The 25806-nt window shown below is 38.5% G+C and overlaps 1 protein-coding gene across 1 annotated transcript in view; it reads right to left on the minus strand.

Annotated features, from left to right (window-relative positions):
* Positions 1–17411, minus strand: part of si (sucrase-isomaltase) — a 60209-nt gene extending 42798 nt beyond the window's left edge. The window contains exons 1-16 of the mRNA XM_058080372.2: positions 17335–17411; positions 15272–15395; positions 15076–15161; positions 13901–14021; positions 13533–13642; positions 13266–13417; positions 11556–11727; positions 10142–10241; positions 9216–9328; positions 8972–9097; positions 6910–7041; positions 6369–6488; positions 2934–3047; positions 2130–2214; positions 1605–1722; positions 616–787 (exon numbers count right to left, since the gene is read on the minus strand). Of these exons, the coding sequence (XP_057936355.2) occupies positions 616–787; positions 1605–1722; positions 2130–2214; positions 2934–3047; positions 6369–6488; positions 6910–7041; positions 8972–9097; positions 9216–9328; positions 10142–10241; positions 11556–11727; positions 13266–13417; positions 13533–13642; positions 13901–14021; positions 15076–15161; positions 15272–15395 (1845 nt within the window). The 5' untranslated portion in view covers positions 17335–17411. The remainder of the gene's footprint in view (positions 1–615; positions 788–1604; positions 1723–2129; positions 2215–2933; positions 3048–6368; positions 6489–6909; positions 7042–8971; positions 9098–9215; positions 9329–10141; positions 10242–11555; positions 11728–13265; positions 13418–13532; positions 13643–13900; positions 14022–15075; positions 15162–15271; positions 15396–17334) is intronic.
* Between the last annotated feature and the right edge of the window lie 8395 nt (positions 17412–25806).

Raw genomic sequence — 25806 nt, forward strand, 5'->3', positions numbered from 1 at the left:
TGTGTGTGTGTGTTTTTTTTTTTTTGTACTTGCCCATCCGTATGTTTTCTACTGGTACCAAACAGCATGATTTTAGCTTTACTTGGGTTCAAGGACAACCTATTATAATCAAACCATTCATGTAATATGACAAATTCTTCTGACCTTTTTAATGATTTTTTTTCTGTGCTTCCTCCGGAACGAAAGGCGGTGATATCGTTCGCAAATAATACCAGCTTTAAGTCTTTCGTGGCTTTGCAAATGTCATTGATGTACAAGATGAACAGTTTTGGTCCAAGTATTGACCCCTGGGGTACTCCACACATAATATTTAAACTTGCAGATATGTGTTCTCCTAGCTTTACATATTGCTTCCTGTTAGCTCAGTAGCTTTTGATCCAGTTTAAAAGTAATCTTCATATTCCATACCTTTCAGAGTTTATTATAATATTGTATTGATTATTTATTATTATATTGTCAAAATAATAATGACATAAAAATGAGGCCCATTGCTGTGCATAAATGTGTTCTACTTGTTTCTAGTCCCCTGGAGATTCACAGGTTTCTATCATATCATAAGGCATCTCATACTTAAAACACCATAAGAGCAGTATTTGCCCTTCAGAGAAAACTCACATAAGGAATCCCAAACAGACCAAACTCAAGCATGCCAGGAATGGCCCATTTTATGTCGTTCCAGTTGGCAGCATTGTCCCCCAGCCAGTGACCCGAATATTTTCCCACACCTGGAAAGGAGGAGCGGGTCAGCATCAGTGTACGGTTCCTTCCAAACACATGCTGCAGAGCTCTGTGGAACAAGGAGAAACAGCAAAAGGTTGAAAACATTAAAAAGGGGCCAAAGGACAGGAGAGAATGTGAAATAAAACAGTTGTCAGTATAAGACACACAAACACAAATGATGATGAATAAACAGCCTGTTTGGAAACACTGCAGAAAGAGCTGCAGAATCTGGAAGATCCAGAAAGCTTTCTGTGCAGTGGAAAATTGTTGGCATGTTCAGCATTTTTCTTTTTCAGTTGTTTTTGGTCATACACCGTTGATACAATTACAGCATTGTTCATTTTTTTTATTTTCCTGATGCATGTGTTTTATGGTGTGTGTTTTTGTTATATATTATTTCTGTGTGTGGAGTGTTTGGGCATTTTAGGTGCATTTGTAAACGATAGACACACTATAATCTAAGCCAGTTTTATGAGGTATATTTATTACTACAATCCAGTTACATTGATGACTCCTAATTGGTTCACTACAGTGCTGACCCAGATGCAAAATCTTTTAACAAACTTTGAGAGCTCATTAAAGGTATATTCTACAGTTAAGAAATGGGACCCAATTTGCAATTGGTCTACAGGAGTCACAACCATAATTTTAAAGTCAATATGCTTCACTGAATCGTCACATTTGTCTGGGGTCTTTTTTCCCTCTCATTAATTCTAGTGTCTAAATTACCAAAAAAAAAACAACAACATGTGCAAGCTAATATTTTTGAAATTCTGTTGCATATTTTTTTCCTTCTAATTTCTCTTAACATTAAATGAATGTCAGCAAGTTGGCTTCCAAAGCACACGTTGGCAAAATACTTCCAACACTAATTCCGTACTCACTTTTCAGTAGCCAGCACCATTGAGTAGCCATAGAGACTGTGGGCATCATAGTGGTTCCCCCAGGCCTGCTTGGCATCCATACACAGAGTCTTACTGTACATCACTTTATCCAGAATTTCTGTTGGTGGAAAGGATTATAGTAGGTACAAAGAGGATGGTAAAAAAAGTAGCAGCATTTAGTAAAAACACACAAACAAAAACATCTCTAGGCCACAGTGGGAGAGGAAGGGTGGTGAAGGTAAAAAAAAAAAGGACTAAGAGTTATCAAAATGCTGTTTTCTCTAGTTATGAAGTTATACAGACATGATGTGAGTGAATTATCAGTAATAAACATTTGTTCCTCACAAATTTAGACATATATTTTGCTCACTGACTTATTTGAGCATACCATTTGTACTCAATGAAAGTTATTTACATTACAGGTATTGTATGTACTAAATGGTTCATAGAGTGCAATACACTTCACATCACCAAGACAAGGACACATATTTGAAGTATTTGATGAAGTTGAATATAATGTGTTACTTGGAGTGTAGGGAGGATAGTTGAGGTTGTTATCAGCACATCCCTTAGTTGATCCTTTCTTGAAATTAGCCACCTCATTCATGTCCTACAACCAAGACAAGTCCAATGTATTTAATCTAGCTCAAATGTAATAAATCATTACAATTATAAATGGCAAGATACAAATACCGTATTTACAGAACTATAAGTCGCTCCGGAGTATAAGTCGCACAAGGCCAAAAATGCACAATTAGAAAAAAAACATACATAAGTCGCACTGGAGTATAAGTCACAATTTTGGGGGGGTAATTTATTTTGCTAACTACTTGACCAAAACAGACATTACGTTATCTTGGAAGGCAAGTTCCAACATTAATAAAATAATAGAGAACAGGCTGAATAGGTGTAAGATATGCTAACACAATGGTTATTCAGCTACATGAAAAATAAACATAAACAGAAAATGTGTCCAGTGTTATAACAATATACATAACAAACAGTTTTAAGTACAGTAACTGTTTTGTTTTCTTCTTATGCCAGTCTCTAACAAGTTTCTCACTTACTACAAATGTTCTCTCTCCTGCTCGATTACTGTTTTCAGTTGCAATATATAATATGATTTTCTTTTGAGGGGCATTTGTGTTCTGTAGTTCTCAGTTGTCTCAGTTGTCTAACATTGACGGTTTAAATATTGAATGGTAAAGGACTAGGAGTATAAGTCATAGGAACAGCCAACCTATGAAAAAAAGTGTGACTTATAGTTTGTAAAATACGGTATGTATATTGTCGATATTGTTATACTAAAAAAAAAACAAAAAAACTCACTATCCAAAGGGCATCATGTTTGATCTCCTGATAGAATCGTTCGTACTCATCAACCCACCAGTCGATGCAATTTTGGCTAGTGTAGTCTGGAAATACTGTCTCGCCTGGCCAGACCTGAGAGAAGTAGAAATAGTTTGGAATAAACAGCAGTTTTTGTGTCTTAAACTACAAAAAGAAAATTCCATCATATAGCGATCACAATTGTACAATTCATTGTGAGTCAGGCAGCAATTGAGTCAAAAAAAAATCTCAATATATTATTTAGTCCTTGAAAATGGAGGAGCTCTGCATAAAATGTACACAGAAAAATGTAAACATATTCCCTATTAAGACTAGCATCACATATAATGTTTTGTTTTGTCAATGTTGTTCAGTTAAAAGCCATCATAATATTAAAGTTAAATGTCATTTGTAAGAATTCAGTGATTGTTTTGGTGAAAGTAACGGAGAAAATTTAATATACAATGACAGTAATCTCCGGTTGTTTCTAGACTCGACAGTGATAAGTGAATTTCCTTATACAGAAATGGAATATCTTGGTAGCTAGAGCATAAAAAACCTGTTTCCTTCTAAATACAATTTTAACATTATTAGAGCCCTCTTGAACTGAAATTACACCCCTTTAGCTATATTCAAAAGTACCCGAAATACCCAATATAATACACAAAATAAGACATAAATAAGATGTGTGCTTGGGTGTGTTACTATAAATGTGTTGAAAGTTGTTGGACAGAAAGTGACGTTGAGGGTTCGAGTTGAGTTTCAGCTTTGAGAGGGTTAAAGTAGCCAGTGTTTTTCATTCATTCATTCATTTTCTACCGCTTTTCCTCACGAGGGTCGCGGGGGGTGCTGGAGCCTATCCCAGCTGTCTTCGGGCGAGAGGCGGGGTACACCCTGGACTGGTGGCCAGCCAATAACAGGGCACATATAGACAAACAACCATTCACACTCACATTCATACCTATGGACAATTTGGAGTCGCCAATTAACCTAGCATGTTTTTGGAATGTGGGAGGAAACCGGAGTACCCGGAGTAAACCCACGCATGCAACCTCCACACAGAGATGGCCGAGGGTGGAACCCTGGTCTCCTAGCTGGGAGGTCTGTGCGCTAACCACTCATTAGGGATATTTGTGCCTGTTGTGAGGTATTTCAAGATTGAAATAAAAATCTGATCTGTCTCACCGATTACTACAATTATTCTACAGACACAGAGTGACCAGGATAGAATACTGCATATTTCCCAGGTCTTTCAATGCATCTTTTGAATGCCTTACATTTGGATTTTAGTTCATTTAGTCGTTTGCTTATATGCTTGAAAATGCTTAATTTACGCAAAAATTTTTTTTGCTTAATTAAACGTATTTTGTACTAACAATAGACTGTACTCAACCGCAAAATAGCATGATTTATGAATTAATATATTTGTGAAAAAAACATGATAGAGTGAAGCTGTGAAATTTGTGGAGAGTGACAACTGTACTTTCAAATTAAGTTTTGGAAGTAACTTCCTCAAAACGTCTTGTGGTCTTTTCAGCAGCAAAGCCAATGCAGAATTTTAGAAAGAAGCCCACAACTCTCATAATTACAACATACACATTCAAATGAAAATAAACAAGCCTCCATAATCATCACAGATAAAAAGCCTACACGGACATAATCAACAAACAGCAAGGCACAATTGCACATAAAGTGCTATCTTTCTTTCTCTCTCTTGAGTACACACTTAATTTGTGATGCAGTGATGCAGAACATTTTAAGATTAAATACTAATGTGGAATCAATGCATATGTTTGACCTGTTATAAGCAGCATGAAAAGGCGATTAGCACTGGGATTGGACCTAATCGCGTGCATAATCAAAACAAGGCTGTAAAAGCATAAGACCAGCACAAGTTTATCCCTCACATATCCAACCTTCACAGCAGGAGAGAGCCTTTTAAATACAAGCTGTGCGGGCAGAAAGAGAAAAAATAGCACTCCAGGGGCTTGAACTTCCATTAGAGAGTGTTATGGTTTGATGGAAATTGGGACCAACGAGTCACCCTGACATCTGCGTTAGTGCAAATACTCTTATTTAATTGGTGACCTATTATTTAATACGGAGGCTCAAAACAGTCTACAGACTTTCAGTACACATTTAATCCATCTATCCATTTACTATGTGGTTTAGCCTGTGCTCGGTCACAACCCAGAGTGGGGCAACAGTGTGAGCCGCTCGGCCATTCTGCTGACCGGCACTCTTAGATTTCATGTATTAGAGATCTGAATTATCTACGTTTTTTTAAGTTCGCATTTTATACAGAAGGTGAGTTTTGTTCTTAGGTTAGTTGTTTTACTAAAAATAATTTGTGCAAGCTTTTAGGTAGAGAATTATGATTGTAGGAAACTGGGGTTTAATTCCACCCTCGGCCATCTCTGTGTGGAGTTTGCATGTTCTCCCCGTGCATGTGTGGGTTTTCTCCGAGTACTCCGGTTTCCTCCCACATTCCAAAAACATGCTAGGTTAATTGGCGACTCCAAATTGTCCATAGGTATGAATATGAGTGTGAATGGTTGTTTGTCTATATGTGCCCTGTGATTGGCTGGCCACCAATCCAAGGTGTGCCCCGCCTCTCGCCCAAAGACAGCTGGGATAGGCTCCAGCACCCTCGAGAGGATAAGCGGTAGAAAATGAATGAATGAATGAATGAACTATGATTGTCCTTTGGTTATCTATGCCACAAAATAAGGCATTTACTGTTGGTACACTGAAGGTTAAGGAAAATACTCTGCTTTTGACAAGATTTGCTAAAAATCCTGCTCAGGAGTGCTGTAATTTTTCCAAGCGTGCAAATATGGGGCAGGAACAGTGAGGCTTTCTAACTGAACTTGGAAATCCATTCATTTTCTATACCGCTTATCCTCACAAGGGTCACGGGCATGGTGGAGCCTATCCCAGCTGTCTTCGGGCAAGAGGCGGGGTCCACCCTGGACTGGTGGCCAGCCAATCACAGGGCACATATAGACAAACAACCATTCACACTCACAATCATACCTATGGACAATTTGGAGTCGCCAGTTAACATTTTTGGAATGTGGGAGGAAGTTGGAAAACCCAGGCATGCACAGGGAGAACATGCAAACTCCACAGAGATGACTGAGCAGGGAATCAAACTGCTTTGTGGCCTGCGCACTAACCACTCACACACCGTGCAGCCAGCCCAGAACTTAGAACTTAGATACAATCAAGAACTCTACATACAGTACACACATTGTCTCATACCAATGCCCTTTGTTTAGGTTGTGTTTGTTTACGGAACAAAGAGTAATGTATCTTAATGACCTCCTAATCTATGTGACTGTTAAAGTGAGCATAATATTAGTATTGAATGCAGATAAGACCCCAATTACAGGCCCACTAAACGTTTAATGTCCAAGCATTCATTTGCCTCACCTCTCCCAGTAGAGGAGTTTTCCCATCTGATTCAGTGACCCATGCATTCTTCTCAGTCCCGCGATCAAAGGACTCATATGGGGCATCCCCGACTCTCTTACTGGTGGCTATAGCAGGATCCTTGGTGAAACAGACACACACTTGTAAGGGTAAACATACCATTAAACATAATAAGTTTGGTGAAGAATGGCATATAAAAACAGGATAAATTGGTTTTCATCATAGTCAAAACACTTATAACTGTTATTATACTTGACATTTCATTGTTTCATTAATGACTAGTGAATTAGTGAGAAGGCAACCCCTCTTTTTGGTAAAAAAATAAATAATTCCTACACAAAATCAAATACAAAAAAAAGACAAAAAAATGTATCTTTTTGTTGTCAGTGTCAGTGAACTCGTAGGCTTAATCAATCACATATTATCTCTGATGTTTGCTAATTTTACCAACCTTCCCAACTAAGATATTCCCGGTTGTGTATTTGTGTATTTCAATACAGTTGATAACATTTCCATATTACATTGAGTGCAATTTTCCTACCAGAATGAGGATGTATTTCTGTCCCTTCTCGTGAAGATAGTCAGCGAACTGAGGCAGCTCACTGAACTTGACTTTGTCATAGGTGAAGTCTTTCTTATCCTCCATGTAGTCAATGTCAGTATACTGGATTTCCTGTGAGAAGACAGTCATTTAAAATATGCTAGCGTCAATTAGATTGTCACCACTTTTTATACATGTTCATGTAATAAATATCACATGTTATTGCTGTCCAATGACAGCACGTATCTCCAAATTTTGTAAGATTTTTGCTTTTGTATTATACGATGCTGGGAAGAACAAAGTAAAAACTTGGGGGAAATTAACAAACACAAAGATATGAGAAAAAATACCAATGTAGCCCATTTTTATACCCGTTTTCACCAATAAACTAATGTATTCTGCACTTTCTTCCTCAGTGCTCTGCAGTTTTAACAGTGTTCCCGTATCTTTACTCTTTATTTGATAAACACTAAATATTGTTTATGACTCAAAAATGTCATTTGTGAAATCCAAATGACTTTGGATTTGAATTGAACTGTCTGTCTTGACCTGGACTGGAACTTTTGAGACTTGACACTTGCAAAACATTGACTTTCGCACACCTCTGGTATGTGCTTGTAGAAATTGTAAGATCAGAATTTACCTTATTTTCTGTTATTTTTCCAGAACATTTGTCTTACGTTAGAATGCAAATGTTGACAAGAATGGCCTAGTTGTAAAAGTATCCTAAGAACATCTTGGTTTACAGAAAAAATGACACTGACACAATATGCTGTACACCCATCATAGCTCAGCTGACTTTCTGCAAATGAATTAATCTTGAGTTCAGTTAAGTCGGTTTTAGAAAAATAAACAACTTCAAGTCAATTGGGATCACGTTTCCAATCAACTCTCTGATGTTTTATCAAAAGGTTGTCATAAATGTGCCCTGTGGCAGAAGAGGAAGCATCTGCCTCCTAAAATCTTTGATATCAGAGAAAGATTGCCCACTATCAGTGTGGTTTGTTGTTTGTATTTGATAAATAGATAAGCCGACTCCCAGCAACACTCTCTTGTGAAACATATTTATGAGCATAGTGAGTTTAAAGGTTAGAATTGGGAGTTTATTTTAGTAATTAACCAATAAAACGAGTGTCAAACATCAGTGCATGTTTGCAGAGTGACTGTTGGCTCGTATGGAGATAAGCAGAGAGACACATTTCCAAGAAAATGTCAACCAAAGTTGGTATTTATCATCCCGCAAAAGGAGAGAGCGTCTGGAGTAGGTTTCACATTCAGATGAGGATGAATGAGATCATGAAAGGAACTTGGTTGATTGATCTTTGATCAGCATTAACATTCAGTTACACTTGAAAAATAGTGCTCTTGGGATTGAACCTATAGAGCCCAACAGACATTCCGTTATTTGGCAGGAAGCTGAATTGCCCCGTCCAAGCTAAAGGCCATTCCCATCGCTCTGACTGCCACTTCCCCCTGCATATCACGCCTACCCAGATAGTGTTACATGTCAAGCCTATGAAACAAGAGACAAGAAGGTTTTAAAGTGTTCAAATGTAACACAGGTCGCACTACATGAACTACTGGTTCTATTTACTGAAAGCTTTATCCAGGTGCCTGTAAAGAAAACCTATAATCCCCATAATCATAATGCATAAGCACAGCAGGCTTATACCAATCAGAGATCCTTCAGAATTCAGTTGTGATGAATAGCAAAAATTAAAATTGTATCCAGATGTATGAACTTAAGGCTAAAAATTCAGATTAATTATCCATCTATTTATATTCTATACTACTTGTCCTGATTAGGGTCACAGATGTGATGAAGGCTTCATGAGCTGCCACAATCATTGAACACAACTTTGCAAAGCACACTACAGTTCTGCAGCAAAGTTAGATTTCTTCGTAAAGTATGCTAAATAAATCACAAAAAATAATAAATATGGTTAACTTAACCAAAATTCAGTTATATTGACTGTATTTTGTATTTCTGCTACTGACAAGCAAACATTTTGACACAAGCTTATTAAACATAAAAGGTACTGGATGTCTGAAATCATCTTACGTATGGAAGCTCCACTGCACGGTTCCTTTCCACGGTTGCCTTAACCTCAGTCAGGTTACCGTAGTCCCACCTGGAAAGCTGGAATCCCAGTGACCAGTAGGGCGGAATAACAGGCCTGCCAATAAGCTAAGAGCACAATTGTTATGACATAGTCAATATACAATATTATGCTGAACTGTTTCAAAACAAATGAATATGCTGTGCTAAATACATGCAAACTACATTTAAAAGACGCATGCAACACCTCAAGGAACTCCTGCACAACTTGCTCTGGTGTAGCTCCAAAAAATATATAAAAGTCCAAGATTCCTCCAATTGTTCTGTACGTCACAGCAGGAGCAGGTTGCAAAGTCACTTCTGAAAATTGGTACAAATTCCACAATTTAGAATTTTAAGCATTATACTATATATAAGTAAATAAAACGTGGACAAATAAAAGCTTCTCCTCTCGTTTAGTGTGGAAGTGGTAATTTTTTGCATCTTTACCCTTCAACCCTACTCCATTTTAAACACTTTCTTAAGTATAGAATAAGTAAATTGGAGAGGCTAACTAGTTAGCTCGGGAGCTTGTTGTAACAGCTAGCGGCTGCCATCTGTTATGGCACTGCAGTGATACGATGCACTGTGATGTAAATTAAGAATAATAGGAGGATAACAGTGAACATAGGGATGTTATTCCATGCTCTAATAATGTTAAAACCAGTATTTGCAATTGCAAAGTCAGAAACTGGTTTTCTATGCTCAAACTACAAAGATATGCCATTTATGAGTATTGAATTACCACTACTACACTACACTACTACTGTAGTGTAATATCTAATAATATATCTTATATATGCTACTCTAGTTTCCTCCCATATTCCAGAAACATGCATGTTAGGTTAATTGGCAACTCCAAATTGTCCATAGGTATGAATGTGAGTGTGAATGGTTGTTTGTCTATATGTGCCCTGTGATTGGCTGGCGACCAGTCCAGGGTGTACTCCGCTTCTTGCCCAAAGACAGCTGGGATAAGCTCCAGCACCCCCTCGACCCTCGTGAGGATAAGCGGTAGAAAATGAATGAATGAATGAATATCTTATGCTGAATTAAACAACGGGCAGCGGGTCAACACCCCAATGTAGTCTCTGGAAAACGAACTTGCGTGTGAGTTTGTATACGGTTATTTACCCATTGCATTGCTGTTCATGAGGAAGACACCAAATGACATTCCACTCTCATCTTCCAAACAAAGAAAGAAGGGATAGTGTCCATACAAGTTGTGTGTTCCCTGGCAAAAAAAAATAGACAATAGACTATGAGAGAACAATTAGATGGACAATTGAACAGCCATTAGTAAATACAAAATTGTTGAAAAAAAATGTTAACATGCTTTATAGCTCCATTGTTGGCTTTTTTTAAAGTCTCTGCACTGACAGCTGGAGAAGAGAAAGTTTGGGTTGCAAATGGGAAGCAAAGCCTTTCCTGCTGTACGGTCTGTCAGAAACATAATACGACACAGCTGGAAATTTGGATCTGTTTCTCATGTCCAAGACTCACCCGGCGCAATCTCCTTCAAGTATTTACTTGCAATACTGTCTGAGCTGCTAACATTTCAAACTGACAAAAGAGAACATTCTTATACTTATATTCTTAGACATGCAATTACTAATCTATTATACGCAACAAAAACATAAACACAACACCTTTTTCATTAGCTGATATGAGCTATATGCACACAAAAGGCCTATCTCAGTCAAATACTCTTTACAAATCTTTCTAAATCTGTGTTAGTGACCATTCACCATTCATAAATATATTCACCTTGCACTATGTACTATATCAAGATACTGATGAGACAGCCTTGATTGCAGAAACAACTGGCCTATATTGCGGGTTTGTATTATCTCATAACAGGCACAATAAACCCTAATAAAAACATGGTCTACCAAGCCAAAACCCCTGACGTCAGTTCTTGTAAGCCTGCCACTCAGTTCTCAGAGCGAACATATTCATAGCATCACACACAAGCCTTATTCATGTCTTAAATGGCTTATTGGCTCTTACTATGGCTCTTACTATATTGGGTAATATGAGTGTAAAGGTGACTATATAGGTGTTATTTCATGTCTTGCTCTAATAATGTTTAAAAACAGATCTAAAAGGTCAGAGACAGATTCTCTATGAAAACATTCAATTTATAATGAAGAATCTTAATTGGTGGAAATTCATGTATCACGTTATGTCTGAAACCAGTTCCCCGATAAAAAAGGACTTACTCCGTAAGCCTTTTGTTGTGGCCAGCCTAAGGCACCGCTGTGCAATAATAATAATTATACTTCCTCATCAACACCTGTGGAATGGATGAATGATAAATGCTCACTAAAACAGATTGAGACAAAAGTGGGAACAATATTTGAGACAGGCCTTATTTGTACATAAAAAAAAGTTTGACATCCTTGAGTTCAGCTCATTCAAAATGGGTGCAAATTTCTATTTTTGTTGACTGTGGATAAAACAATAATTAAAATGATCATGCACATTAAAATCAGTTATACAACAAATCATGTGTACCATATAATATGAAGCAACTGCACTTTCTCACCCCATTGGGAAAAGCATCTCTGGTGAATATGGGCCAGGTCTTCCAGTGTGTGTCATGGCGAAAGTGCCGGTGCACATGTTCTCCCAGGCCATAAATATTATGGGATGGAAGTTTGGCAGACAGCTGCAGGTACTGGTCTGCGAACACTAATGGGCCCATCGTTGTGTCAAACCTGAATGTATGAGTGTAAGAGTGAAAAAACGGAGACAAATGCCAAACAATAGGTCACAGATTGGAGAAAAGAATGATGGAAACACAATCAAAATCATCTGAGGTCAGAGCTCATATTACACTATTGTCATTTGATTGACAGTTCTGAAGATGTTATACTGCGGTGTTCTTTAATATTCCGCTGTGCAACCATACTTAAAAAGCAGGACGTCGCAGAAAGACTCTGATGATGGTCAGACCAAAGAGCAGTTCTGTGTAGTATTTTATGACCTACTGCTGTTTTTTATGACGTGAAATGCAAATATATAACATGATAAGATCTTTTTCCATCCCACTACAAGGTTTGCTTTGATAGATAGTAAAAAAAAAGGAAGAACTTGTCATAAATCCAACATCAGACCCACGACTCATTTGCAAATACAGTATATGGAAAACAATATGACAATTTGCATACAAGTGCTGCTATATGTAGCTCTTGAATGTCTTTTATGGTGCCGGTCACCGGTTACTTGAGGTGGTTGATGATTGCTCAACAACAGCTAATAACCAGTACAATCTCACAGCTTGTGGTTAAAGGTCACATGTTGTTTTGGGAAACACAGTAATGCTGCTTCATGCTGATGTAGGTCGGAACCAAACAAAGTCATATTTAACAAACATTTTACTGCTGCAAAGAAAACTATTAAGTATACAAGAGTTTGCGCGTGTAGAACTTAGTATAGTGGAACCTCAGTTGTCAAACACCATGGTTTTTGTAAGATTCGTTTTTTGTGCCTCGGTTCTCATACACTGACTCGCTTCGTTGTAATCGTATAATATTGAGTGAAACACAATACTCAAATTGTGACCGAAAATGATGCACATTGGCACAAAATAACCACACTAACTAACACAGTTATACCGCAAGGGTGTGGGTCATGTGACTCTTTCTCCAACCAGTATATTTAATTAATATTTCATCAAATTTTTAACAAGTCGCTATTTAAATTTATTTTTAATTTATCATGAATATTTGTAATTTTTTTTATTTTATGTGTTTTTTTTTTACAATTAGTTCTATTCACGTTTTTTTCATGTACTTATTCATATATATTTCTCAATGCATTTTTGAAGACTTCCTTTCCTTCTTCCCCGAAAATGGTGCACATTGGCACAAATTAACCACACTAACTAACACAGTTACACCACAAGTGTTTGATTTATTTACTGAGTGCAGCTGCAAAATAACCCACCCTGGTGCCAAAGAAAGTTGCAAGTACCAGATGAAGAAGGTGGGAAAGACTGTTGAATTCAAGAACTAACTCGTCACAGAGTATGACGGTGTGGGCCATGTGGCTCTCTCTCCCCTCCTCTCTCTCCGATCATCACCAACAAGAGTCTTCAGTCAAGGTAAAAGTGACTATTATCCCTTTCATTAATAATTTATATGTATATAAATATATAGTGTTTTGATGCTCTAACTGTGTAACTGTCCACAATAAAACCATCCCCACCAAGTCTAATCCCAGACAGAATAATCACAGAGCAGTGAGCACTCACAGAATTTTCTTGTTCCCCTTCCTGCGAACAACCAGGCCAAAAGGGTTTTGTCTGATCTCCAGTGTGTTGCCGATGGGGCTAGTCGGGTGATTGCTGAGGCTGCCGACGTGTTCATGGGGCACCTCAAACCTCTGCTTGCGGGCATCAGATATCTAAGTAGACCACAGTGTGGTTATACATCTCTGGGTTTCTACCTTTTTATGCCAGAAATAAATTATTTCCCTGTCAATGTGTTTGTGTTTGTGTGGCAAATGTTAGCCTGCGCACCTTAAAACGAAGTCGATTGCCTGTTTGCATTTCAGCATGAAATGACAGTTCTTGTATGTCTGCTCCAAACAAGGAAGGGGCGGCCATTCTCTTTAAACTTGCCTTCAATACTGCAAGGAAACACAACAAAAGTAAAGTCCAGGTTATAATTCACTGTTATTATATTTTGTTATGTACATACTGTACAGCCAAGAGTGGGGTATGCATACCCCATTGGGTACGTCATGGGGGTTTGTGAATAAAAATTAAATACAATTACCGAAATAACAAAAATACCTTGTCTTAATTCAAAATTTTAGGGACAAATGTGCAGTCTAAAGTCGCAAAAACACTGTTGTAGCTCATCAATGCACATGACAAGACTATACCGTAAGGATCAGGTTGCTCCACAGATTCAACAGTGTATCCTTGGTTAGTGGAAAAGAAGCACCAGGGTACATTGTGTTCATCCAGTGGACTCCAGCAGCATCCACGTTGCTGGCATCCTTGCTGTTGAAGCAACATGAGATGAGGTGAGGTTTTGATCAGTAGCCATACCAGCAGTAGTATTAGTAATATGTCCTCTACATTAGGACTTAAAATAAAGATAGAAAAACACATTCATAATGATAAGGCCTACTTTTTAATTAACCTAGTAGTTTTTTGGAACAAAACAATACATATTTATTTTAATAGTGACAGGTTAAATAAAAAAATTAATAAATATAATTTTTTTTTTTTTGTTTTGTTTTGTTTTTTGTCTCGTCCAGCCATTGGGGCAGATAGTATTGTTGATCTAAATGCCCTTACATGCTAGACAGATTTGCTCTGTGTCAGGAAAGGTGTTGGCTACTACTTCCCTGTACCATGAAATTTTATTTGCTGTTATTTGATGTTTTTGTTATTAATTAATTATTAATTATTTAATTAATAAATATAAATAATAAAGGCGGCACGGCGGTCTAGTGGTTAGCGCGCAGACCTCACAGCTAGGAGACAAGGGTTCAATTCCCACCCTCGGCCATCTCTGTGTGGAGTTTGCATGTTCTCCCCGTGCATGCGTGGGTTTTCTCCGGGTACTCCGGTTTCCTCCCACATTCCAAAAACATGCTAGGTTAATTGGCGAGTCCAAATTGTCCATAGGTATGAATGTGAGTGTGAATGGTTGTTTGTCTATATGTGCCCTGTGATTGGCTGGCGATCAGTCCAGGGTGTACCCCGCCTCTCGCCCGAAGACAGCTGGGATAGGCTCCAGCACCCCCGCGACCCTCGTGAGGAAAAAGCGGTAGAAAATGAATGAATGAATGAATAAATAATAAAAATAATATATATATATATATATATATATAATATATATAATAATATAAATAAATATAAAAAAATAAATAAAAAAAATCAAGTCCTTACTGTTGTGCAATAGCTGACATTATTACATATTTTATACATATAAATATTTAAGAAAGATGTTTTTTCCCTAAGTTTTAATACCAACAGTTGCAGTTCTACCTTTTCCAAAACAAAACTTTCATTCTAAATGTTGCCTTAAGTTGACTGACAAACATACCTTGGAGGCTCCAGCATCAGGGAAACAGTCCACTCTTTCTGCATGAGGAATGTTTGGACACAGTGGAACAAATACCTCAGTTGTCTCTGCAGAAACAAAACACAAAAGTTAGAATTTGTTCTGTGAGTAATACGTATGGCAACCTAATTGTTAGTGTTTTTATGTACATTCACAGACACTCACTCGTTCCACCTACCATCAGTAATGGTCCCAGGTTCACCAGTAGCAAACAGAACTATAAAAGCAATGGCTATTGCCAACATCAATGTGAACATGACCATTAGGGTCACCTCCAAACCTGAGAACCGTCTTTTGCCCATCTGAAACCACAAAAGCAAAGGCATGCAAGCTAAGTGATTAGAAAGGCCAACAGCATTAGCACCCATTAATGACATCAAGCTCTCTAAAGGCAAGGTCTCAAAGGTCACACATTATTTCCTGTCTAATGAGGCCCATTGGCGGGATACACACTCATAAAAAAAGTTCACATACAGTATATGGACATTATGTTTTTTCTGCCATAAGCTTGTTTTTTTTTTTTAATCAACAAGTAACCTTAAACACAAGCATTGATGGAACATATTTGAAGTTCAGAGAGTCGGGACAGTAATTGGAAAAAAGTGATGGCGGAAGACCCTCCTTAAATCTTTAATTTCCAGATTAGTTGACTTCCAACTTTGAAAAATGCCCTTTGGGACAAACTAGAAGACATAGGGTTCCTCCAACATTATTACTTCAACTGTTAAAACCACAGTATTCGCATTTAGCCATAATGATCTCATAGTCACATGGCATGTATGATCCCAAGTCAGCTATGTGAACCACTACAATTCCAATAAAACTGCTACTTTTACAATTTCCAGTTCCTTCAATGGTAAGATGTCCCAAAACTTTTGCCCTGGTTTAATTGCCAAAACTTGCAGACACGTTTGCCCTCATCATTTCAAAGACATTCATCATAGCAGTCGAGCCATTAAGCTTCACTCCAATGTACTATTGGAGACAGAAACAAGGTGAATGTCAAGCTGCTTGTGTGGCTATGTGTCTATTTGGGTGAATTACACGTTTATTGCCATCCTGTTTAATGTGCCTTGAAGATCAAGCGAGGGCAAAGACAGAGACAATCGTGCTCATACCCCCGTATGATTCTGAGTCAGATGCACATTATGTGCCACCGAAAAGTGCCCACCAACATCCAATGTCATGCAGAGATGGGAAAACAACAGCAACACTATTGTGCCTATAGGACAAATCCTTTCATTTAGAATATTTTCTACAATAGGGAAAACTGAACTTGGAGAATAACATGGATTTGAACAGTAATTTATTTGCCAATATTAGCAGCAATTGCTTTAACTACACGGATAACTAATACAACAGAAACATTCATTATTAATGATTTAGTTCAAAAATATCAATCAGTATATTTAATTAATTTATATATAATTAAAATAATTAATATATATTTATAAGTTGCTGTTTAAAATTTTTTTTATTTATCCTGAATATTGGTAATTTTTTTATTTTATGTGTTTGTTTACAATCAGTTCTATTCACATTTTTTCATGTACTTATTCATATGTATTTCTTAAAGCATTTTTGAACACTTCCTTTCCTTCTTTCCTGCTTTCATCACTGCGGAAGTCATTAATCATTTGTTACAAATTCTCTATTTATTTGCCTATTAGACACTAGTGACACACACACACACAAACACACACACACACACACAGGACATGAACGATCATTAAGAAACATCAATATGGCTTCACACTACAAACCAAACACTTAATGCATGCAATGTTGAGGTTCGATATAGAAACAACTTAGCACTATTTCAGCCTGAAAAGCACAGTGAATATTTGAGTTATTTAAAAAAAAAGATTTGTACTCCAGTAATCAAAGCATCCTCGTAAACTTCTGCCAGATCATTTACGATACAAGCAAAGACACCCACATCTCCCCTGTCCATAAACAGGCTGAAAATAATGCAACATGCTTTTCTTTCATCGCAACAGGTTTTAAAGTGGCTTCATTATTAATTTTGCATGAACTGAGGTTACACTTAAAATTAATCCCACCAGCATCGCAATAGATGTCGTGACTGTGAATCATTTAGCGGCAGAACAAGTGCCACAATCTGGCTATAATAAAAAGATAGTTCACTTGTCGTACAAATGAATAATGGAGATACATAAGAGTATGAATGATTCATTTCCTGTTGGTGAACAACTAAAGAGACTGCAGCTGTTGCCTTACCTTGGTTCTGTCCACAATGTCCTGGGCAAAGTTCTCCTCAAGCCAAATACCTTATAATGCATGTGATCTGTTATGACTTTACACACACACGCATGCGTGTACACACACTGCCTTGGTGAATGTGCAGAGGGAGATAAGTGCTCAAGCATTGGTGGTCTCTTCACACAAAGACTAAACTACATAACGTCATTGTTGTTTATATTTAAAGGTTCCACAGGTTAAAGGGGAACTGCATTTTTTTGGAGGAATTTATCTATTTAGCTCCCTTTTCTGTGCATTATAACATGAGAAAAGAAGTTAATTTGAGCTAGCTTACAATACTGTAATTGGGATACACGTACTTCAACAACCCCTTTAAAGGGATAGTGTGTTTAGTTTTTCACATTAAGTTGTATGACTAGTATAGCAAAACTGACTTACCCCCCAATTTGACCCTTGAGTCCAGTTCTGGTTGGAGATCCGTGACGAGTTGCTGGGGCCATTTAAGTAAGGAGTTGGACTTTTGAGAGCAACATACGTTCGAAAGAATCATACATTTGCATGACAAAAATGGTTCCTCAAAAAAATCATACGTCACAAATTGCTCAGTGTTATACGAGTATTTGTATCCCAGCATGCTGTCACCCATCCATTCTTGTATATGCGACAAAGACACTCGCATCTACTTGCATGACGGAGCCCTGCGGCCATCTTCTTTAAATATGTTTTCCAAGGTGGAAGAAGGCGAGCGTCTTCATCAAATACCAAAAAATCCCACAGGCAGCAGTGCACAGGGATACATTGGGAAACAAATATGGCGCCAAAATGTATTAATGTTTTGAATGCATGATCTTTAGAGAAGTCAAACTTTTAATTTAAATGGCCAATGTGGCCAATTGAGGCGGCAGGTCATTGTTGATATACTACACTGATGATGGGGATATCATATAACTTTCATTCATTCATTTTCTACCGCTTATCCTCACGAGGGTCGTGGGGGATGCTGGAGCCTATCCCAGCCGTCTTCGGGCGAGAGGCGGGGTACACTCTGGACTGGTGGCCAGCCAATCACAGGGCACATATAGACAAACAACCATTCACACTCACATTCATACCTATGGACAATTTGGAGTCGCCAATTAACCTAGCATGTTTTTGGAATGTGGGAGGAAACCGGAGTACCCGGAGAAAACCTACGCATGCACGGGGAGAACATGCAAACTCCACACAGAGATGGTCGAGGGTGGAATTGAACCCTGGTCTCTCAGCTGTGAGGTCTGCGTGCTAACCACTCGTCCGCCGTGCAGTCCTGTCATATAACTTCATATCAAAAAATCCAAACTATGCCTTTAATGCTCTAAATGCATATTCTCAAATGAGCATCCAAAAGTGTAACACTTATCGGGTATCTTCCTACCCTTGAGCGTTGCTTTGCCCATCTGTTAGGTATGTTGGTGCCAACTCCTCTGCGCATTAAGGCGTGAGGTTCATTCAAATCAGTTGATGCAAAGAAGTTGGATGTTTTTTTTTTCAAGGACCTCCCCACAGAGCTCTACTGCCGTTCATTTCTACGCAGCCTTTGTCTTGTCATAAAGGTTTCCAGGCTTTGTGGGGGAAAAGACAGATTGCCGTCCCTCTGTTGTGACACTGTCACAGTGACACAATCATCTTCATTTAGCAGTTCAGCTATGCCTATTGTACACGCTTGAGCTGTTGAGATTTGTTTTGGTCTTTTGAAACATGTTGCCACACTGTGATTTCCCAAGACTATATCTGATGAAACAGAGACGTCCATGGATCATAATCATGTTGGGCATTTAGAACGCCACGCTAAAGTTAGCCTTGCATATTTTGCGCAAGAATAAAATGTTAAACTTGAGTAGGCTACATACCGTACTCTCTTATTGTGCAGATTATCTTTCGCAGTCATAAATTGGACATAAAAATAACTTGTGATATAGTATAACACTAAACATCTGATATTTGATATAAGGATGGAATCCTACAACCCAGATGGGAGATTACTGTATTATTTAACATGGATTCAATGATGTAGAACAGACTCATACTCTTTTGCTACTTTTTTGACCCTTTGTACGGAGTAGTGGACCCCTATAGTAATAATCCTGCTATGTGTTAAATCCAATAATACACTTCTCACTCGCTAAATGTACTGCAAAAAAGGTCAGTAAGGATAATTCTACAGAGAACATACTAACTCCTTATTTCTAAAATCACAAATACTTAAACTTGCTAATATAGTTAATCTTCAAACAGCTAAAATAATGCATAAGGCTAAAAATAACCAATTACCTAAAAATGTCATCCAATACTTCTCTACAAGAGAGGAGAAATATGATCTCAGGGAAGTTCTCAGGTACATTATTTAAAAAAAAAAAAAAAAAAAACTTAAACTGCATTATGGAAAGCAGGAAGTGAACAAATGTAACAGTTACTGATTGTAAAAGTACCAGATGGAGGGGTAGGATTTAATAAGCTTTGCTTCTTCCTACTCCTTTTGGACATGTGGAACTGTGAACTAATTATGTGATGCATTCAATTGTAATCTGATACATGTTCAAATGAAATAAAACCTAAAATAATTACTTTACCATGACCAATAATAAAACAAAAACTGTCCTCACTTATGTATTCATCAATACCTGCTGATGTCATGCCATCAAAATACAACAAATGTATACAATCAGATGACAATCATGTTCACTTTCAAAGACTACCTCTATCTGCCCTTTCAACAATTCAGGGGATAAAATGAAGAAAGGTGATATCATGAGCAAAGGGCGTTTAGATGCTCTAACATCAGTGTTGAGATGTACTTCTACAGTGCTGGTGTGTGCAACAAGAACATTAGTACATCTTGAATAGCACCATTTTCCCCACTCCTTGACTGATCATTCTGCTCCACTCATCAGCGTTTCTCTCTTTACAAATCCAATTCCACTCTGCCACTGCCAATTTCAGGTGCTCTCCCTCTGGATTGCAGCACTGAGCCAGTTTCAATAGAACAAACTGAAATTGGCAATTCACTCCCCTGTATCGATCCTGTCTTGTTTAAAGTGGCCACTCAACATTGAGAGCTGCCGACCAGACAAGCTTATGTATGTATGAGTGTTAGTGTGTATGTAGGTGAGAAAACTACTGTATGCCGTGAAAGTATATTAACATATTCCAGAATTACTTCAAATATGTTTACTTTTTAGTAAGTTTATATGCACTCATCAGTGGTTAGCACGCAAGCCTCACAGCTAGGAGACCCGAGTTCAATTCCACCCTCGGCCAACATTGTGTGGAGTTTGCATGTTTTCTCCGGGTACTCCGGTTTCCTCCCACATTCCAAAAACATGCTAGGTTAATTGGCGACTCCAAATTGTCCATAGGTATCACTCGTGAACAAGACCCCAAGATACTTGAATTCCTAACGGTAACACCTCACTCCCAACCCAAAGCGTGCAATCCAACCTTTTCCAACTGAGAACCCTGACCTCGGATTTGGAGGTGCTGAGTCTCATACCATAAGCGTTACACTCAGCTGCACACTGTCCCATTAAACGCCAAAGGCTACCTCAGCTACAGGAGGTGCAATGTGGTAGAGGGCGCTAAAATGTTTAAAAATGGATTTTAGAAAATGTATTTTCTAGCTATGAAATAGTACATGTATAAATAAGTAAAATACTTTGCGGAAATTCACTTATTGACGTGGGGTCTGTAACCAACCAACCATGACAAACAAGTGTATTACTGTAAATATGTGAACACCAAGGCCACACGGTGGACAAGTGGTTAGCATGTAGGCCACACAGTCCATAGAAAATGGATGAATGTAAACACCAGTAACATTATTATGAGCAAGAAAGCTTTATGTGCAGAAGTATAAGGTATATAAACCTTGTCCTGGTAAAAGGACAAATGCATGGAGGTCAGTTTCAGCTGCTTTTCTCTCGAGGTGTTTATGAACACCCATTTGAATCAGCTTTGGGCCATATTAAATCACAATGCATTCAGGTTTTTGTTAAAGATGAAGCATGAATGAAGCATTGTGGTAAAGACTGCTGTTTGCCCTTACACATCACACGGTAATAACACCACTCCAGAAGCTCAGATCACCTCCAAACATGACGAGATTAGGAAGGATTTAGGCCTGAACCAGTTTGGCAGCGCACATGAGAACTGTCATGAATGACAACCGTCATAAAAACTAGCAGGGGAGCAACAGGGATGAGATATTGCCGTCTTGCAGTAACCTTGTGAATAATGTCACAGAGCTTATTTAAATTATAGAACTGAAAGTGAAACTCATATTGGTTATTAAAGCATGGACAATACAATGTAAAACAAAAACTCAGAAATAATTATTATTATTTTAGTCTGCTTACAATGTTAGGAAAAAAAAGCATAAAATCCCCAAATTCGTAATTCGGACAATACTTTTTTTTTTTTTTTACAAATAATTCCTACTCCCTAAGAGTCCACTTTATTTAAACCCAAATATTTTGGTCATTCCCATGGTTTAAGAATATTTTCGTGAGGCTTTACCCGAAAATAAGTCTAGTGACACCACTACATTTTTCTTTTGCGTCTCCCATTTTTGGGACAAATTAAGCTGTAGAGGCACCGAAGGAAGAATAACAAATGATTCCATTCTGTTGAACATGTCTTGGATTATGATGGATGTATCATTATTTCACAACGTGATGGATATGTTCAAGAACTGCCATCAAACTGATGAGTTTGGCTACAGAACTAACGCAACTTGACAAATATTTATCCATGGACGTGCAGTAGGAAGTAACATACAAAATACAATGTGTTTATTACAGTATGTATACACATGATAGATAAGTTGAACTGATTAACTCGTACACATTACGTCCATCTCGAAGACGGCCATGCCTGAACGCAGATCTGAATTCCCACACAGCACCCTAGCCTGTTTCGGAGGCATCTGTGCTCACAATCACCCTGAGCCCCACTGGGCACAGGGGAACACCTTCCTCGACAGCTCTCGACCTCTCCACCCATGCAAGACTATTGAGGCAACAACACCAGAGGCACGGCATGAGCCACTGTGGCGGATAGACCCAGCAGCACTCAATGCGGGTCGAGTGAAGTGAGGTGCGTCAACACATCTGTGTTTGTTGGCCAGACTCAAAGACGGAGCACACACAAGCCAATCATCCAAATCATTCAGCACTCAGATGAACCTTCTATCTTATGGGAGCAAGAGCAGCATCGATGCGCTTTGTGAAGGTCTGCAGAGAAAGGGAAAGAATGGAAGAAGAACATGGAAGAAGTTCGTACTTGTATGGCACACCTTGAAAGGTGAAGGTACGCATGCTGGGGGATTTGGCACTCAAAATTATTTATGTGCTGCATCCATGCAGCTCATGGTCTTAAAAGGGACCTATTATGCTTTATCCCCTTTTCTGACCTTTACATGTATTATCGTGTTAAACAAGACCAAACTTTTAAATAATGAAGTTCCATCCAGTTGGTGACTTCCACATATGGGCTTGCCCAAGTGCGGTGTGGGCGTGCCCAGAGACGAGCAGTGGGTGGTATGAATCAAAACAGACCTTCCTTGGAAATCTGTACTGAAAGCTGTACTGGTTATTGTGTGTGGCTGCTCTATAGGAGTGCACAACTCAATAATGAGCATAATAGGTCCCCTTTAAGTTTTTTTCAGGATGTTTTTTTTTTTTCTGGGGGCTTAGCTTCTCCTTTCCTCCAGGCCGCCCAGGGGAACAGGGGTGCACCCTCAGTGGCAGAACAAACCTTCTATTATAAGTAGAGCAACAATAGCTGGAATAAGTTGTTGTGGAAGAAAACAAGTGTGAAAATACTCACAAAACAGCAAAAAGAAAGACTTGTGGCATGCCAGAGGGGTGCCGGGGAAACCCACAGCAGCCCAAATCAGCGCTTATTGGTGAGGAAATTGTGTACTTACCACACTCACTTGGCACAATATCCGACCAGGAGGATAGAAAGTGGATTAGTGAATGCACATGCAGTACTCATACAGGATGTGGCGAGCAACCCTGAGTGTGTTTAATTTGGCATAATGCTCCCGACACGAGCATTACTCATGACTAAAAAAAATCAAATAATCATTCAGACTATTCAATCTTTCCTCAAAATAACCACACTGGCAAGAGATTAGATGAGAGTGACGAGAGTGCAGAAGAGTGTGAGCCACCTATCAAAAAAGGATTCCATAACCAGAAGCATCGTTCAAAAAATATGGGCTCAGACACATGCCAGAGATGGTAGACTGCATCCAAGCTGTGAGGTGACGGGGACCGAGGATGCAAGGGCAAAAACAGCTCTCCATTAGATTGTTTGGTTAGTTCGTTTGGTTTACATGCAGAGTTGACTGGTCAGTGCATGAACGTCTTTAGGAGGTGATGGCAGAAAAGTAATCCGAGATGGATGGACGTCTGAGCGGATATAAAGGAGGATGGCTAATGCATGGGTTGGTTTATAGACGTGAGAGGGACACCGTAGCTAATGTGGATATAATATACACCTAATAAAAACATAAATAAAAACAAAAAAAAATGTTTTTTTTTTCCCTCGGGCGATCAGGAGGAGACAATGATACTTCAGCTTCATTTACCCAAAGGTCAAAAGGTCAAGGGAAAAAAATATCCATAAGGTCAAAAACTAAATAAAACTAAAACATACAAAAACATAAGCAATTTAGTATCTATATAATGCACTTTCCTCACCAACAACATCTCAACATCTTAAATCATTTGTGATCTCTGTTCAGTTAACACCTTTACCCCTTTTACAACAATAACTTCCTAGTTTCTTTCTTTGTTCGCCAGGATAGAAATTATTGCTGATATGGTAAACCGGCTAGTGTGTGTAACATTGTCATTTGAGTTTACCAGTGTGCCCGTATTGCATAAACTAAGTATTGTGAAGATTTGGTGTTCCAGGATGCAGAGAGGACGAGATGGTGCAGGTAAAAGCTTGGCTTTATTTCCAACAAGCGAATGCAGCACTGCCATACACGGCGAAATGAACAATACACCAACAACTGAAGATGCACGCGGCTGAACTAAATACAATAATCAAATTACAAACAGGTGTGTGTAGGAGAGAAAGCAAGTGACTGAAAACAGGACAGACCAACACAGGTAAAACTACAAAATAAGAGCATGAAAGCAGGAACTAAGGCAAACAACGTGAAATACAAAACTGTCACACAGGAAGCGATGCAGATTGTGACATTCGGTGTGTTATCCAAGATGTCTGAAGAAACAAGCAATGCTGGGAGTAGCCTGTCCTGTAACCTTTTTATTAATACTATAAGATTCGACCGACCAAAAGGTAAAATATCATAGTTTGTGATACACAGTATTTTACTGTGGCTGAGATGGAAAATGAGAACCAAGGCAAAATTGTTGCAAAAAAATCTGACAAAAAGGGAATAATATGAAAACCGTTGGATATTTACGGGTGTCACAAGATTTAACGCAAGATTGTAACGTTTGTTTGCATAAAAGCTGACTCGTGACAACCGGGAAGTCAAAAGCCAGACAGACTGTGACCTATAGCATTGCTGCTATAAATAAAAATGAACTTAATATGGAAGTGGCAGTCTGGAAGGCATTATTGGAAGCACACATTAAGTGCTTTATACACACTTTAAACCCTGCAGTCCAACCTACTTTGGTGTTCCCAGCATCAGGGAGTGACCTGGATATTTTTTTTTTCTATCGAACAGCTGCTGCACATGTTAATATCCTACGCTGTAGTAATTCTGCATTTGATCAAAGTCACTGGTTTATCACATCAGAACACATATATGTTATGACTTGTCTGTACCCTTAATCACTGTTACCGTTAAACAATGACAGTAACCGGGTCTTCTCAGAGCAGGTGTCAGTACTATATGTACCATGGCAGCTATAGCAAGGTGCTCCATCCACTCTATTATTAAAGTTCTCCAGACCTCCGGAGCGGCAGCAGGGCTGTCGGCAGTGTGTGTCCGAGATGAAGGCGTAGTGTGGCGATCATAACTCATAACACACCTCATACAAAGATGAGGTCTGTGTTGACAATTTAGGGGCACGGTCACTGTATTTAGCACATAGGGGTGCACATTAAAAGTGTTTCTTGCATGATGCATTTATTCGGTAATTAAATCCAAGCAGAAATATCGGTAAATCCATTCATTCATTCATTCATTTTCCACCGCTTATCCTGTGCTGGAGCCTATCCCAGCTGTCTTCAGGCGAGAGGCAGGGTACACCCTGGACTGGTCGCCAGCCAATCACAGGGCACATAAAGACAAACAACCATTCACACTAACATTCATACCTATGGACAATTTGGAGTCGCCAATTAACCTTTCACCATAATTATGACTTAATATTTTTTTATTATATTCCCGTTGCATTGTTTTCCGCAACTTAACGTTCCAAAAATGAAAATGTTGACTTCAAAAGACTTGACTTTAATATT

This window comes from Doryrhamphus excisus, linkage group LG8 (assembly GCF_037039965.1).
Source record: "Doryrhamphus excisus strain RoL-2023G ecotype Guam linkage group LG8, RoL_Dexc_Guam_v1.1, whole genome shotgun sequence".
In the NCBI taxonomy this organism is placed as follows: Eukaryota; Metazoa; Chordata; class Actinopteri; order Syngnathiformes; family Syngnathidae; genus Doryrhamphus; species Doryrhamphus excisus.